General features: G+C 30.4%; 1 protein-coding gene, 1 long non-coding RNA gene and 1 other non-coding gene across 3 annotated transcripts; all 3 read left to right on the top strand.

The window, feature by feature from the left end:
- Positions 1-3,813: 3,813 nt before the first annotated feature.
- On the top strand, positions 3,814-4,850 carry LOC119599744. Its single transcript, XR_005231094.1, has 3 exons — positions 3,814-3,934; positions 4,000-4,108; positions 4,176-4,850. It is a non-coding gene; the product is annotated as an uncharacterized LOC119599744 (long non-coding RNA).
- Positions 4,851-7,032: 2,182 nt separating this feature from the next.
- On the top strand, positions 7,033-15,677 carry LOC119599682 (probable insulin-like peptide 5). The gene is made up of 3 exons (XM_037949562.1): positions 7,033-9,177; positions 14,907-15,144; positions 15,213-15,677. Exons 2-3 carry the CDS (start codon positions 14,910-14,912, stop codon positions 15,362-15,364), a joined length of 387 nt encoding a protein of 128 aa, XP_037805490.1. The 5' UTR covers positions 7,033-9,177; positions 14,907-14,909; the 3' UTR covers positions 15,365-15,677.
- Positions 13,663-13,736, top strand: Trnai-aau. The gene has a single exon. It is a non-coding gene; the product is annotated as a tRNA-Ile (tRNA).
- Positions 15,678-16,410: the final 733 nt, after the last annotated feature.

The raw sequence follows: 16,410 nt of genomic DNA, 5'->3' as shown, positions 1-16,410 counted from the left end.
CTGTTTTTTTCCACAAATATTTTCCATTTTCCAGCCTTTTTGGTCTATTGATTTTCTATTTTCATTTCCCGTCATCTCCCGTCGGTGTCATTTGGGAAAGATTCGATGACCCAAAATTTGTTGCATAGAGTTATCGACGTCAGCGACTAGAAGTAAAATATTTAAAAAAATTCCACAAAATATTGTTATCGTTTAAAATTGAGCTCTAATCGTATCACAAGCTATAAATAAAAAATGCCAATCATGTTATATGTTCCAAAATACATATTTCTCTTTTTGTTAATATAAAATTAAAACACATTGAATATGTGTAAAAGAACACATTTCAATTCAAACATTTTAATGTAGCTTAGAAACCTAGAGGTTCTCAATATTTCTATATATATACATACATTTAGTCTAGTTTGTATAGTTAACAAATTATTTCATTAAATGAAACCGTTTCTCAAAATGTTTGTCCTGTAATCAATATTTGTTGAGCTGGATCAAAGGAAATTGTGCTTTTTCAAGGTTTTTCCAATTACATATTTTCATTTTTAACCCAAAGGAATACATATTATAAAATTTTGATATCATATGAAAGGTCTCTGAGAGGCATTTTCATAATTTGTAAACTTAGAGATCTCAAAAGTCACTTTTTATACCCTACACCACTATAGTGGGCAGGGTATTATGCGTTTGTGCTGATATTTGTAGCACCCAAAAATATTGGTCCTACACCCACCTTAAAGTATACCAAACGGCTCAGAATCACTTCCTGAGTCGCTAAGGTCGCAATTTTCGAGATAATTTGATGAATTTTCCTTTGGTCCAAGGACGAACACTATTGAAAATGGTTGAAATCGGTCTATTATTTCACCTAATCCCCATAGAACAGGACCCCCCGAATAGGACTTTTGATCTCATAATTATATTAAACGATCTACTATCTCTAAAAAATTGGCAAAACTTAGTTTTATAAAACTCTTAATAATTCTAGCGATTTTCGTGAAGATCGGGCAGTATTTGACCCTAGCCCCCATACAAAGTCCCCTATTGAAAATGACTTAAATGTCCACAATTCACTTATAAACACTAGTATAATGATGAAATTTGGCACAAATAAGTTGTATATAAACATAAATCCCCACAATAAATTTTATGAAGATCGGCCCAAGTTTTGCCCTAGCCCCCATATCACCAGACTTTCCAATTTGGGCCTTTTAGCTCGTAACTACGTCATATATTCTACTACCTTCTCAAAATTTGTCACAACTAAGTTTGATATAATCCTAAATAACACTCAATTTTACTAGTGATCGAGCCTCATTTGACAATAGCCCTTATACAACGACCCCTTCTGAAAATGATATGAACGTCCACAATTCTCTTATAAACTAGTATCTAGTATCACGATGAAATTTAGCACAAATAAGTTCTATATAAACATAATTCCCAACAATAAATTTTATAAGGATCGGCTCAATTTCTGCCCTAGCCCACATACAATCGGACCTTCAGATTTGGACCTTTTATTTCTTAACTGCATCTAATATACTACTATCTATCCAAAAATAGGCATAATGTGTTTGTAACACTCAAAAATATTGTCCTTAAGTGTACTAGTTGGTTCAGAATCATTTTCTGATTCGATTAAGCTATGTCCATCTTTGTGACCGTGTGTGCACGATACAGCCCGCAATTTTCAATATAATTTGTTAAAATTTTTCACATAACCTTCTCTGGATCTAATGACTAAGACTGTTGAAAATTATTAAAATCCGTCATTTATTTATCTAGTACAACCGTACATGAACAGACATTGTAGGGTATCATATGGTCGCCCACGGCCGACTATAGTTTCTTACTTGTTCAACTTTGGAGGCGTCGAAATAGAAACAAAAATAAAAGGAAACTATTTAAAAAAAATAGATTTCCCTCTCCAAACGTTAGAGCTGGATCCGTTCCCACATGTCTAGGTATCACCAAATTTTATCGCAGGTTAATTAGATTGACATTATATTTATTTTTCGTTGAAATGTTTTTGTTTTTTTAAGTAAATAAAATATATTTGACACTGATACTGGTTTAAATCAGCAGACTTATTTATTTATTTTTTGTTTATTTCAGAGAGTTCATTAAAATTTCCCACGTTTTAATTTTTCAAATATTGTTCATTGTTAAAATCAATATACAACAATAATAATAAAATGACAAATCAATAACCGACCCTAGTGACTTGATCGAATATTTACTTCTTGGTGCATTCATCTTTGATTTGTTCACTTTTTTTTGTGGAGTTTTGTCAGGAGACTGCGTTTTTTTTTATTAGTGGCAAATTTGCGGTTTACGATTTAAATCATTTTAAATTCGTCTACAAATTATAATGAATCGTTTTCAATGATCAGTCATTATTGTTTTGAAACATATTTGAATGTTTTTATGAACATTTTAAATTAGACCCTCTTACATTTTGGTTGTCGATATGTTTTGTATTATTTTTATTTTTTTGCGACTTTGTACAGCGTAGTGTCAATAAACGGTACTTTTTGTTTGTGATTTTCTTTTTTTACGAGTTAATGTCTCATAAATAGTCTTGTAGAATTGTTCGAGGTGATAAGCGAATCAGACGCCAAGACCTTTTTAAAGGAATTTATTCTTTATTATAAGAAAAACTGTTAAAATTAATATATTTCGAATGGAGTTATTGATCTTAATGCCTAACTAGAACGAGTACAGAATACACATATATATTTACATGTATTTTAGAAGTAGTAATTCTATAGAGTACCCCTTTTGGATAGAGTATGGTACCATCAAGAAACCTAGCTCTACGAATACCTATTGTAAGACAATTCCAAGATTTCCAACAATCATTGATGCAACAACACAAATAATGAAAAGATTGTATATTCGACTTCCCCCATATGTTGTTCCCTCGCGAACAATCCCAAATTAAAAGTTGTTCAGATTTTACGGTGCTTGTTGGACTTTTATAGCTCACGTGTTGTTGTAACAGCTTAAACTATACAATTTTAATTCGGGGGTTCTCTATTAAGGTCCAATCCTAGAAATTGGGCTACTTCTACAGGATTTGTCTATAAATCCATTGGGCTAAGTGAAGTAGGATCGGCTGGACAGTTGAATATGTGGTGGCTATCATGGAGACCCTGATCAGTAGGCGTTAGGTTCTTCTCTATTTTTCTCTATTACAACCTCCAAGCTCAACATTAATGAGGTAATCAGAAATGGCGTCTCTATGAATGTCGTTCAGTACTGCTGTATACGAATTACGATCGAGAAGGAACTGGACCTTCGCTTCCAAAAGGCAGACTAAAGAAAACAAGTTATGTTGAATTAATTCTTTAAAACCTCTGCTGGTGTATTAATCATTTGAACTGTCCATTTTTAAACATTGTTGCAATAAAAATAGCATCAACAAGTTATGAAGTAAGTGTAATCTTGTATCAACCACCTCATTTTCTTTCAGATTGGAAAATTTGAATACGCCTCAATAATCAACGTCAAGTTGGACTTGTTTATGGTTTGTCTGTCTTCATCTTTATACTAAATGCAAATGTAATATTTAGGACTATGTCTTTAAAAATAGATTATTAAAATCTTGGCTGGAGATCAATATACTAAACGTACATACATTCATACGTATATATAATTCCATTGAATTTTTGTTCAAGTAGACTTCATGTCCGTATTGAAAATGTAAATAAATTTCGAATATATCTGTGTACATTTTATCAGTTCCAGAAATGGAGTAATGTACGAATCTGAGTAAATCTATGGTCTATGCACCGAGTTATTTATTCAACCAAATATTGTTGAAATTGATAATTCAGGGGTTATTCCATTTCAATGTACTTTAGGGAGACTCAATTTGTTTGGAACAAGAAGAAAAACGTTATATGACGAGCAAGTTTTTGTCGTTCTATAGTACAAGGTTAGATAAGGATTATACAAATTGTACAACAATGAATAAATTTTGCATTGTCCGCTTTTGTCCAGTTAAATACCTTCATAGCATCTGTTATCGCCAGAGGGATGAAAAAGGAGTATGCATATCGTTGCAGCAGGACGGGTACAATAGAGTGTCCCGTGGACAACTTTTTTGTAGGTACATCTTTCAAACTAATGTGCAGACCAGAATCCAGATTTTTAATATTTTCTTTGTAATTTTCTAGACTGTTAAAACTTTGAAATCGTTCGATCCTAACCGATTATCTACATCCCAACACGCTTACATGAAAAATCCCTCGACCATAGGCCATCAGTGGCCTTCCTTAATATTGAAGGGTCCTTTAAAAATGTGCTACCAGAATTTATTTTATCGGCACTGGTCAGGTTGTGTGTTTACCAACCAATCTCCCTTCTGTCCAATAGAGTCATAATTTCTACTATGAGAAATGTTTACAGAATGGTGAAACGTGGCTCTCCACAAGGCGGGGTCTTATCGCCTATCCTATGAAAAGAATTCTGTACAAAATTCAATGAGACGACTGAGTCGTTGGAGTACTAACAGTAGTCTCAGTGCCAATCCTGGGAAACTCGAAACTGTTCTGTTCTTAAAAAGTTACAAGACTCCCTCCTTCCTACTACCATGCCCAAACCGAGTATAATTAACACTCTCTGACACTGCATAATATCTTGGTATCAATCGAGATTCTAAATTATCAAGGAATCTTATTATCAAAACAAGATCCTCTAAGCCATCTATCGCGATGTATGCATGTAGAAAAGTCTTAGGTAAGAACTGCGAAATGGTTATTCGACATGGTAAAAAAAATGGTAAAACCCATGCTGATATATGGTGCACTCTTCTGGTGGAAAGCTTGGAAAATCTACCTACTGCAATTATAAAGAAGGGATAGATCGGGAGTTAGACTACATTCTGATAGTGTCTGGAAGATTTACATGAAAACATCGCTTTCTGATCCCCCACGATCGGGCGTTTTTTGTCAAGATGGAGAACCATCTGGGCATCGGATCACTCTAATGTTCCTGGGAGTATTATGTCAAAACCTGGTTCGTGTCTACACGCAGGTGATATTGACAGACTAGTTGGTGCCCTACTGCTCAACATCAAAAATAACCCGTCCTCTCTATTATGAGCGAAGATTTGATGGGTCTTTATAGAATGGAACTATATTTATTGGTATGCATGCTAGACTAACTTTACGATCAGTCCGATACTACATGAACTGGCAGTGTAAGATAGAGACGTTTATACCCGTATCTGGTTGGTTCGATTTTAAGTTATTTGGAATTATTTGACTTAAATACGCATGTATGTATATCATTCTTTGTAAAATTTGCTGATCTTATGTATGTTTAGTTTACTTAAATGTTCTTGACCGTTATTAATTTCTTCATCGTGGACAATAATATTTTTATGTAAATCAGCAACTCGTCATAAGTATACAACTCAATTTGAGTTGATTTATTTATGTAAGAATGCGTAAATTGTTACTTGTTGGTTACTAAGTAAAACAACGATAATATTAATTTAAATATTTCATAATCATAAAAACATTTGTTTTTTTTTCTTTTTATAGCTTTTTTCATAATTATGCTCCATGTGAGATAGAATGTATTTTAAAAATAAGAAACTGACTGGACGCCAAACCGAATGAACCCCAATACGATTTCCATAATTGATAATCAACATGTGAACAGGCAGCAATTGATCAATAGATTTGACGATTGATCAAATTAAAAGCAAATAAAATAAATGGAACGTATATTTAATCGAAACGGGGCTGTCATCTAGTGAATCAGTTGTATAACGTGAACACAATCACATTTCGAATTTGTCTATGTTAAAAAAAAGAAACATACGTATGTGAGACTGTAGTGTGAACGCCAAGTGGATTGATTGGGTGTATAAAACTGATACTACCAACACAATAACAATAAATTAATGTTTGAGACGGTTGTCTGTACAATAAATGAAAAATAATACAAAACAATTGAGTTTTAAAACAACATACACCCCGTTGAGTAGAAATAAAGGCAGACTTTGAGATTATGACTGTGCTAATTGATTTTTTTTTACAAATACTTAACTTAGAACAATTGTATTAGTTGTGAGTTGGTAGACTTTACAATGGTTGTTTATACTTTTTTCATATATAATACTACTCGTACGACATATACTATACTACTCTAGACAATAGACTAGACTATAAACTAGACTATAGACTAGACTATAGACTAGACTATAGTCTAGACAATAGACTAGACAATATACTATACTATAGACTAGACTATAGACTAGACTATAGACTAGACTATAGACTAGACTATAGACTAGACTATAGACTAGAGTCTAGACTAGACTATAGACTAGACTATATACTAGACTATAGACTAGACTATAGACTAGACTATATACTAGACTATAGACAGGACTATAGACTACACTATAGACTAGACTATAGACTAGACTAGAATAGACTAGAATAGACTAGACTAGACTATAGACTAGACTATAGACTAGACTATAGACTAGACTATAGACTAGACTATAGACTAGACTATAGACTAGACTATAGACTAGACTAGACTAGACTATAGACTAGACTATAGACTAGACTATAGACTAGACTATAAACTAGACTATAGACTAGACTATAGACTAGACTATAAACTAGACTATAGACTAGACTATAGACTAGACTATAGACTAGACTATAGACTAGACTAGACTATAGACTAGACTATAACTAGACTATAGACTAGACTATAGACTAGACTATAGACTAGACTATAAACTAGACTATAGACTAGACTATAGACTAGACTATAAACTAGACTATAGACTAGACTATAAACTAGACTATAGTCTAGACTACAGACTAGACTATAGACTAGACTATAGAATAGACTATAGACTAGACTATATACTAGACTATAGACTAGATCTACAGAACTCTATTCCTCCTGTTTTTCGAAATTTCACAGCACTACAGGAATCGATTTCATTTTCAAAACCCCAACGGTCCAATGCATTTATATAAATTTCCCTCAGTGCATTCGTTCATAAATGAAATAAAGGAATATGAAATGTATTAAAAAATAAATAAAATAAACAACCAGAAGTTAATAAAACTCTTAATATTTTCTGTTGATAATGAATGAACGAAAACGAAAACAATAACAAAATGGTCTGGTCCATTAGTTATGAATAAGAGTTTGCCTCTAGCTGCTCACTCAGATGCTTGTTTAATTTTAAGCGGATCTTCTTTTCTAAAACGGCTGTGAACGGAGGCACAACGCCTAGAACGCGAACTATTTAATTGTTATACAACTCTAGAAAACTAAAAATAAGCTCAAAATCGCGGAAATCGTATTGAGATTATTTAGTGCAACGAAAAAAAAATTAATTAAATTTAACAGCAAACACAGCTAAAAATAACTAAAAACGCACTTACACAGAAATATTTAAAACAAAAATACATTTTAATCAAAAATAAATTAATTACAACACGCTGTACGTGTAAAGAAAAACCGGTAAAAACCAATTAAAAAGATTACAGATTACGAATCTCAATCACTCTCTCAAACATACTGATGTATTCGCTTTAATAATTGTGTAAAGAAAAGTTTGATTGCAAAAAATATTGTTAAAATATACATACGTAAATAATAAACACCTTTGGCTAAGTTTAGCCAGGCGCCAGTCTAATAATAGACTGACTGACTCGATCGCTTGATCGATCTCCTCTTGCGTTTAACTCTAACAACCTACAAACACCAGCCAACAACATTCCGCGAAGCGTTCGTAAACAACCAACCGAACAACCACTTTATCGTAATCTCTGTCAAACAAACAAACCAACAAATACTCACTCGTAAACAAGCAAGCAAACAAACAAACAAACAAAAACAAACGGACAAACAAATAAAAAATCTAAAAATAAAACCAGCTGATTTTGTTACCGTGAAAAAAATATTTGTTTTTATTTTCATTATTTATTTATATTTACAACATTTGACAACAACAACAGCAGCAAGCAGATAAAGTTGTAACCAGCAACGACACAGAACAACAACAACAACACCAACGACCGACTTATGTTATCTATCATCTGCATGCCACACTCACATCTGTAACTCAACGTAACTCAACGATTACATGCAGAGCAGAGTGTTTGTTTATTTAAGGAAAAACTATAAATAAATTCAATGTTTGTTGCACAGGCGTAATAATAACAAAAACAGCTGCAATATGTAAGTGTGACCAACAACAACAAGTGTAAATAGTGTAAAATAAATAAACAAAGTACTAGAAGAAAATCTTCTCAAGAAACACAAAAACAAGTCGAATGCTTGACTCCAACAGTGACAACAAACATTGGAAAATCACACTGATCGAAAGCAACAACAATAACAACAACGACGACAACATCATCGACAAAAGGCGCGTCGTCAAACACACCACACAAATACCATCACAAGAAGGTTTCAACGTTCATTGCAAACGATCTTCATGTCCAGAGCTATGCAGAGCTCGATACGAAACAGTGTAGTGCTCGCACCCTGCACGCAATCTTCTTTAACTTTAACAAAATCCAAAAGAAGTCAATTTCAATAAATCATTATAAATCCAGAACGCAAAATATATCGAATCAGTTTGAATAAATAAACGTTTTTCTCTGAACACTATAAACCATCAACAAAGTGGTCAATTGACCACGAATTACAGTTTTCGCTAAAACAGAGATGTCTGTTAAAGTACTTTCTTAAATGCAAAATAAAATTCAAATTAAAAAAAAAGTAAACTAAAATTGTGATTTAAAAAAAAGCTTGTGTGTGATAGACAAATAATAATTTTTTTTAAATATATGCTAATAAAACGTCATAAAAATATATTGTTTGTCCTTTTCGTTCAACCCTCGTAAACCCAAAAACAAATCAACTTAAAAATTTAAAGTTCCTTATTTAAGTGATTACAACAAAATTATATTTAGAAAATTATTAAATAAATTAACAACGACAAAAAAAATACATGAAACTTTTGGTTGTGTCCTACTATATTGTTCGCACTTTTAACGCAGCCTTTTAAACACCTGCAACGGTCAAGGGAAAGATATTTTACATAGAGAGCTTTTGCTGTACGTATGATGAGCAACAGTTGTCGCATCTCACCAGTTTGCCGGATTGTTCAGTTAGAAAACCACAAAAGTAAGTAAATCATTTTTATCATTTTTGCTAAAAAATGTAATCAGAGATTGAAATGAATTGTTTCACAAAAGTTTTTGAAAGTTTCAAAAAATTGAAGTGATTAGGATTATTTATAAATTACAAATTTAAACAAATGTATTGAACATTTTTGACTGTGAATTAACTCATTTCAATATCTGAATTGTAACTTTTGCATGATACTTTTTAAAGACACTTTCTTTGCAAAATATTAATAATTCTATGAAAAATGTTTTATGAAAATTGTTTATTTTACAAAAAAATATATTCTTCTTAAAAAATCGAAAAAGATTAAAAAAAAACCCTATAGATTATTCAAAAATTTAAACTACATTTTCAATCGCACGCTTCTGATACTTAATTTACTTAATTTTTTTAATTTTAATTTACTCGGGGTTGTCATAGAATTCAATCTGTCTCGGAAATGGATTTGAAAATGAAAAAAACATGCATTATATTAAGAAAATTCTAAGTTCGATCTAGAAATCGATTTATTATCAAAAAAAAAGATATCATCAACAATTTTAATGAAGTTTTTATTGTCGTTTTTAAAACCAATTACTACAATGATTGGATTCTATGACAACCCCGATTATTTTGTTTTCGGTTCATAATTACCGATTATACGTTTGAAATACTATTAGTACTAGTTAAAATTTCGATTCAGAAATTAGTTTTGTAGCAGAAAAAAAGGTTATTTGCTTCATACTTCTCAAAAGAACAATTTAAAGGTTACAATTCTACTACAAAACTACAAATTGATTTATATACTAGAAATAGATCTATAGCCAAGAACATAGACTGATATATAGTCTAGACAGACCTATAATCAATACAATAGGCAAGTTCAAATATTGATATACATATGTCAAGACTATATCGAGATTTATAGGCAAGATCATAAATAGATCTATAGTCAATACTATATAATGATCTACAGTAAACATAAAATCTAATTTATAGTTCAAACCATAGGCTAATCTATCGTCAAAAATAACAAATGGGATGATCTATAGTTAAGAATATAGATTTTCTATAGTGAAGACTATAGCGTGATATGTGGAAAAGATTATACACACCTATAGTCAAGACTATAGCCTGATCTAGAGTCGAGCTCATAGCTTGATATATAGTCTGGACGTTTGAATAATCTATTGTAAGGACTACAGACTGATCTATAGTCAAAACTATAGATTGATCTATAGTCAAAATTATAGACTGATACAAAGTCAAGAATATAGACTGATCTATAGTTAAGACTATAGACTGATCTATAGTCACAACTATAGACTGATCATAGTCAAAACTATAAACTGATCTATGTTCAATGATACAGTCAAGAATATAGACTGATCTATAGTTAAGACTATAGACTGATTTATAGTCAAAACAATAGACTGATCATAGTCAAACCTATAGACTGATCTATATTTAAGGATACAGATAAATCTGTACTTAAAAGTACAGACTGATCTATAGTCAAGAAAATGGACTGATCTATAGTTAAGAATAAAGACTATAGACTGACTATGGACTGATCCAGACTATATACTTATCCATATTTAAGGATGCAAATAAATATGTATTTAAAAGTACAGACTGATCTATAGTCAGGAAAATGGACTAACCTATAGTCAAGAATAAAGACTGTAGACTGATCTACAGTCAAGACTATAGATTAATCTATAGTTAAGACTATAGACTGATGTAAAGTCAAGAATATAAACTGATCTAAATTCAAGAATATAGACTGATCTATAGTCTAGACTATAGACTGATCTAAAGTCAAGAATATAGACTGATCTATAGTATAGACTATAGACGGATCTTTAGTCAAGAATATAGACTGATCTATAGTCAAGACTATAGACTGATCTATAGTCTAGACTATAGACGAATCTATTGCCAAGACTACGGACTTAACTATAGTCAAAACTATAGACTGATTTATAGTCAAAACTATAGACTGATCTCCAGTCAAGTCTATAGACAAATCTGTACTTAGGTTAGGTTATACTCAAGACTACATAGACTAGAGTCGAGACTATAGGCTGATCTATAGTCAAGTCTATAGACTGATATAAAATCAAGACTATAGGTCACTATGGTCATGGCTATAAATTGATTTATATTCATGGCTTAATACTGATGTTTTGATTAATAGATTGGTCTATAGATAATACTATAGATGGGTCTTTAATCAAGATTATAGATTGGTCTAATGTCATTAACATATACTGTTTTATAGTACTTTTATGTGCAAAAAAACTGAGATCATTAAAATATTTCCAAAATTCTTTAAAGTGATTACAAACTATGTATATTTCAGTTTAATCATAAAATGTTTTTCATTTAAATTAAATAAATAAAAGTTATTTCAACAAATACTACATATTTATATATTTATTTTAATTGTATTTAAATTAAACAATAATCTTTCTAAGTTTCTCTATTTGACTATAAAACGAACAAACTCTTTTTCACGCAAAAACACCACAAATGAAAACAAAAATGATAAGATTTCTATTTTTATATTTTTAAAATTATTTTATTTAATTTGTTAAAAACATGATTACACGCACTTTTCTTTTATACATTTTATATGTATATTTGTACTCGAATATTTATATAATAAATTTTATAAAATAACAAGTACTTTATAACCATACAGTCAGTCGTTTAGTCAGTCATTTATTTTGTAAATAATCAGTCTTTGTGTGTTTTTTTTTTCTTCTGATAATACCATTCCACACATTTTGTGGGTTTGTATGGCTGATTAAGTAGTTATTATTACATATTCAAATTTTATTTAAAATAAAAAAAAAAAATTAAGAAAAATGTCTACAGACCCTGACAGAAAAATTTAGAAAAAAAAAATCTGTAAATTGAAATAATAATAATTGAAAAAATTAAAAAAAAACATATTTCGACACGCGTAAGTAGTTCATGAATTTAAGTTTATTTTTCTTTAAATATTTAATTTGATTTGAAACAAAATATGTAAAAGCCTTGATGTAAGACCTACATGTGTTTGTAAGTTTGTAAATATAGAAAAGGTTAAATATGTTTTTATGTACATACTTACTGAGAAATCTGTTTGTAATTATATTTTTTTGAATATGATTTATTTAAAAAAGGGGGAAAGGCACAATTATACTGCAAACCTTGTTTGAAAACAAATTTAATCTTCCGGTTTATTGTTTTTCTTTAATTTAGTATTTTTTTTTGGAATTATTTTTAAAAACATCGAAATGAAAACAAAATTAAACAAAAATCCCCATTTATCTTATATTTAGCTCCATGATAAAAACTATTTGCCACTCAAGAAATTTATTAAATATTAAATTAAAGAAAATATCAAATAAAATGAAAGTTTCCCCCTAGAAATATAACGAGAATATGTCCCTTTTAAAATTAAGTTAACAGTTCCATTAAATCCTTAAAAATAGTTAAGTTTTAGTTAAAAAAAAAGATAAAAAAACAACAAAAATGTTTTATTATGGTGAAACTTGAATCATTTTAAATCATTACAGATGGTGTTACCAAAGGCACGTTTAATGTACTCCTCTTCGTCTTTAAGCAATACCTGCACTTCAAATACAGCCTCACCAGTTCATCTGATGAGTTTACCAGCGATTTTAGTTGGTATTTTAGTCCTAGTAGTAGTTATACCGCTACAGGCACACCCCCTAATACCGAGTGGCAATAGTCATAGTTTCGAATATAAACATTATTGCAGCAATTCGTTGTCTGATGTAATACGGCTACTCTGTGGTGGACCTTATAGTTCCCAACAATATACGCAATATAGTAAGTTTCCCCTTCATCCCATTTAATTAAAAATAAATTTAAACAAATTAAATACTGCGTCCAAAATTATTGACTGATTTGTTATTTTTTTTTCTGTTCTCTTTTCTTCTTTTCACTCTTTTCTTGATATCAGCGGACAATAGTGACGCGTTTAGTTCGAATTCTTTGAAACGTCTTGCTAGTGATGATGGAATCTACTTTAGGAATGTTCAGACCGAACGAATTCATGAATGTTGCCAAAGACCCTGCGGCTATTCGGAATTGAAAATGTATTGTGCTCCCGTTTGAAGTTTTGAACGTTTGGAAATGTTTTGAATAATTTATCAAGATCTCCCAAAAAACATAACAAAAACAAAATGAGACGAGATATTTCTTCTTTAAAAGAATATTCTTAAGAATTGTAATTTTAAGTGAAAAAATCATAAATGTAATTTAAAATATATATGTCTACGTCTAGGTATAGGGTAGTATATATAAAGTTTTGAGATGGAACTAAAGGATAATTGTGATGTTTACGAAAATTATTTTAACAAATACTTAAGAAAATGGTTATAGGGAATTAGATATTGAAATATGCAGCTAATATTGCTTTTAAATATATTTATATTTGTAGTTTTAAAACTATTAAAAATAAAAATTTGAGTTTAAATAAATATCGGCCCATTAGCTCAGTTGGTTAGAGCGTCGTGCTAATAACGCGAAGGTCGCGGGTTCGATCCCCTCATGGGCCAATGTTTATTTTTCTAGAGTTTATTTATACATAATTATTATTATTCTTTATATTTTATAAATCCAAAATTATCAAGGTGTATAAATAGATGCTTAGGGACAAGTTCTCTTAGATTGAAAAAATACACAATACTTTAGGTGTTTCGTAGCAAACATCATGACAGGCAAATTCTGTTGAAAATTCATTCTAAATTATTGACCCCATTCTTCGGTTTTAACATACTTATAGAACTATAAGTCGGAGATCAAAAGATTTATATTTGAAAATGTGCCAATCGGAAAAATCGGTTCTTAAACATTAGATTTATCTCTATATTTGACACTCATTCTAAATTATTAAACCTTTTTACATTATTCCGGGTTTTTCATACTTATAGAACGATAAATCGAAGATCAAAAGACATCTAAAGGATGTCTATATAAGATTTATATTTAAAAATCTGCCAATCGGAAAAATCGGTTCTTAAATATTAGATTTATGTCTTTATTTGACACTCATTCTAAATTATTGATTCTATAGATCGACAAAACGAAAATCAAAAGACATCTAACGGATGTCTATATAAGATTTATATTTAAGAATTTGCCAATCTTTTTTCATTAGATTTATGATACAAAAATCACGACTATCTCGAGGTATTGTCATAGTTTGGGATTTATCTTGAAAGGTCCTTTTCGATTTCATATTACAGTATTCTGAGACACATACTATAAAAAATATAAATTTCATTTTGCAAAAACATCAAAATATTCATAAGACCGACGGCATCCGAACATTTAAATTATTCTATCTGATCATTAAATACAAACCCCAGATTCATAAATGCTAAATAAAGTTGTCAATGGTTTATTATCGCATAAATATCTTTATGAATACATAAGAGTAAAAACGAATAAAACTGAATTTAGACTCGATCCATTTACTTTAAGAAATCTGGTGTAAGATATAATTAGAAATGTCACAATTTTAATTAAAATTCATTTAAGAATATAATTGTGAATATATTATAAATAAAAGTTAAGCATTTTTTTCATATGAAACCTAATTCGTCCAATAAAACGATCTTAAACTAAAATAAAAACAAAAGATATATCATTTAAATTCATTCCAAGTATTCCATTTAAATTAAGTACGTATTAAAAATTTTCTATTCTTTATTTTATTCTTTCAGAAGATGTTTTCCCTAAAATATATAATCTCAACCCAACATCATCGTATCTTAAGTTTAACAACAATTATTTTAGTCATTTGCTTAATTGTGATAATATATATGCCCACACCTGCCCAAACACATCCCCTGTCACCACAAGATGGTCATACGCCCAATAGACGTTACTGTAGTACAGCATTATTTGAGGCGATACGTGTCATATGCGAGGGTCGTACCAATTCACTATCTAGTAGATATCGTAAGTAAAATATAACTCAATCCCTTTAATCCAAAGTTCTTAAATCTAATTTTCTTTCTATTTTTCAGCTGATAGTGTTGGCAATCGTAGACCGAGTCTTCTGAGACGTCTACTGCCAGATGACGATGTCATATTTCGTCCTTCATTTGGTGGCGCTGTTCATGAGTGCTGTCGTCGTCCATGCGGTTATTCGGAACTGCATGCCTATTGTGAAGATTAAGAATTTCTTTTCTTTTTCTCTTTTTGAATACACAAAAGTACTTCATTCATTCGTTCATATCCATACATCTATTCAATTTTGTTCGTCATCATTATTATTTTATTTTTATATTATTTGCAATTAATATATAAATAACTTTATTTTATTTTATTTTCTTGCATACACATGTTTGTTCGTTCGATCATTCATTTTAGGCTGTTTAGATTTATTTAAGATTTTTTTTTGTTATTATTAATTTTATTTTTTATTTTTTTAACATTTTAGGTTGTCTTTTTTTATTTCTATTCTATTCTAATCTATGTTTATTTTTTTAATAATTATCAAGCTGTGTGTATATTTTTTATTTTCGTTTTAGCAAAATGTTTTTAGCAAATTTTTATATTAATAATTAATATATTAATAAAAAATTTAAAAAAGAAATTGTTATGAAAATTTTATTAAATAAAATTATAAAAAATTGGAAAATTTGTTTCGTTACCTATAAGAAGTTAGTCAAAGATCTGCCCATGAATCGAAATTTAAAAACCTGACTTCAAACACTAGGTTAGGTCGATAAGAGGATGTATCTACATCAAATCCGAAGAAATACACCTAAGCCACAATCGGGCCTATTGTGCGCTCCTTTTTATGGAAAATGTTTGTTGTTAAAAAACAAAAACCTTATATACTATTCAATAAATATATTATCGTCCGATGTTCAGAAACCCAGTTTCCTGGACTAGTTCCTACGAATTTTTCAATAAGTGTTCGTGAGGGATATTATATTTAGATATTTGGATCTAATTTCGGCGAAAGCCTGACAATGGCAAAAAAAGTGCTCCAGAGTTTCGCTGTCCTCTCTTCGCACTTCGAATTTTGTATAGGTGTGCCCGTAATCCTGTGTGTCCACTCAGAATACGTACCATCACACTAACCTCACACTTATTCATTTTGAGGAGCCTTCTCTTCCTGCTCTCATTAGGGTCACCCCATAGGATCTTTGTGGTTCTACCCACTGTTTCATTATTCCAAGATGCCTTATGGGTTTCTCTCACCCATAATTTTAA

This window comes from Lucilia sericata, unplaced genomic scaffold (genome assembly GCF_015586225.1).
Source record: "Lucilia sericata isolate MDLA Ls3-8-SP2 unplaced genomic scaffold, ASM1558622v1 Contig000003F_arrow, whole genome shotgun sequence".
NCBI lineage: Eukaryota > Metazoa > Arthropoda > Insecta > Diptera > Calliphoridae > Lucilia > Lucilia sericata.
The sequence above is the reverse complement of the archived record's forward strand: the minus strand, read 5'-3'. Positions and strand labels throughout refer to the sequence as shown.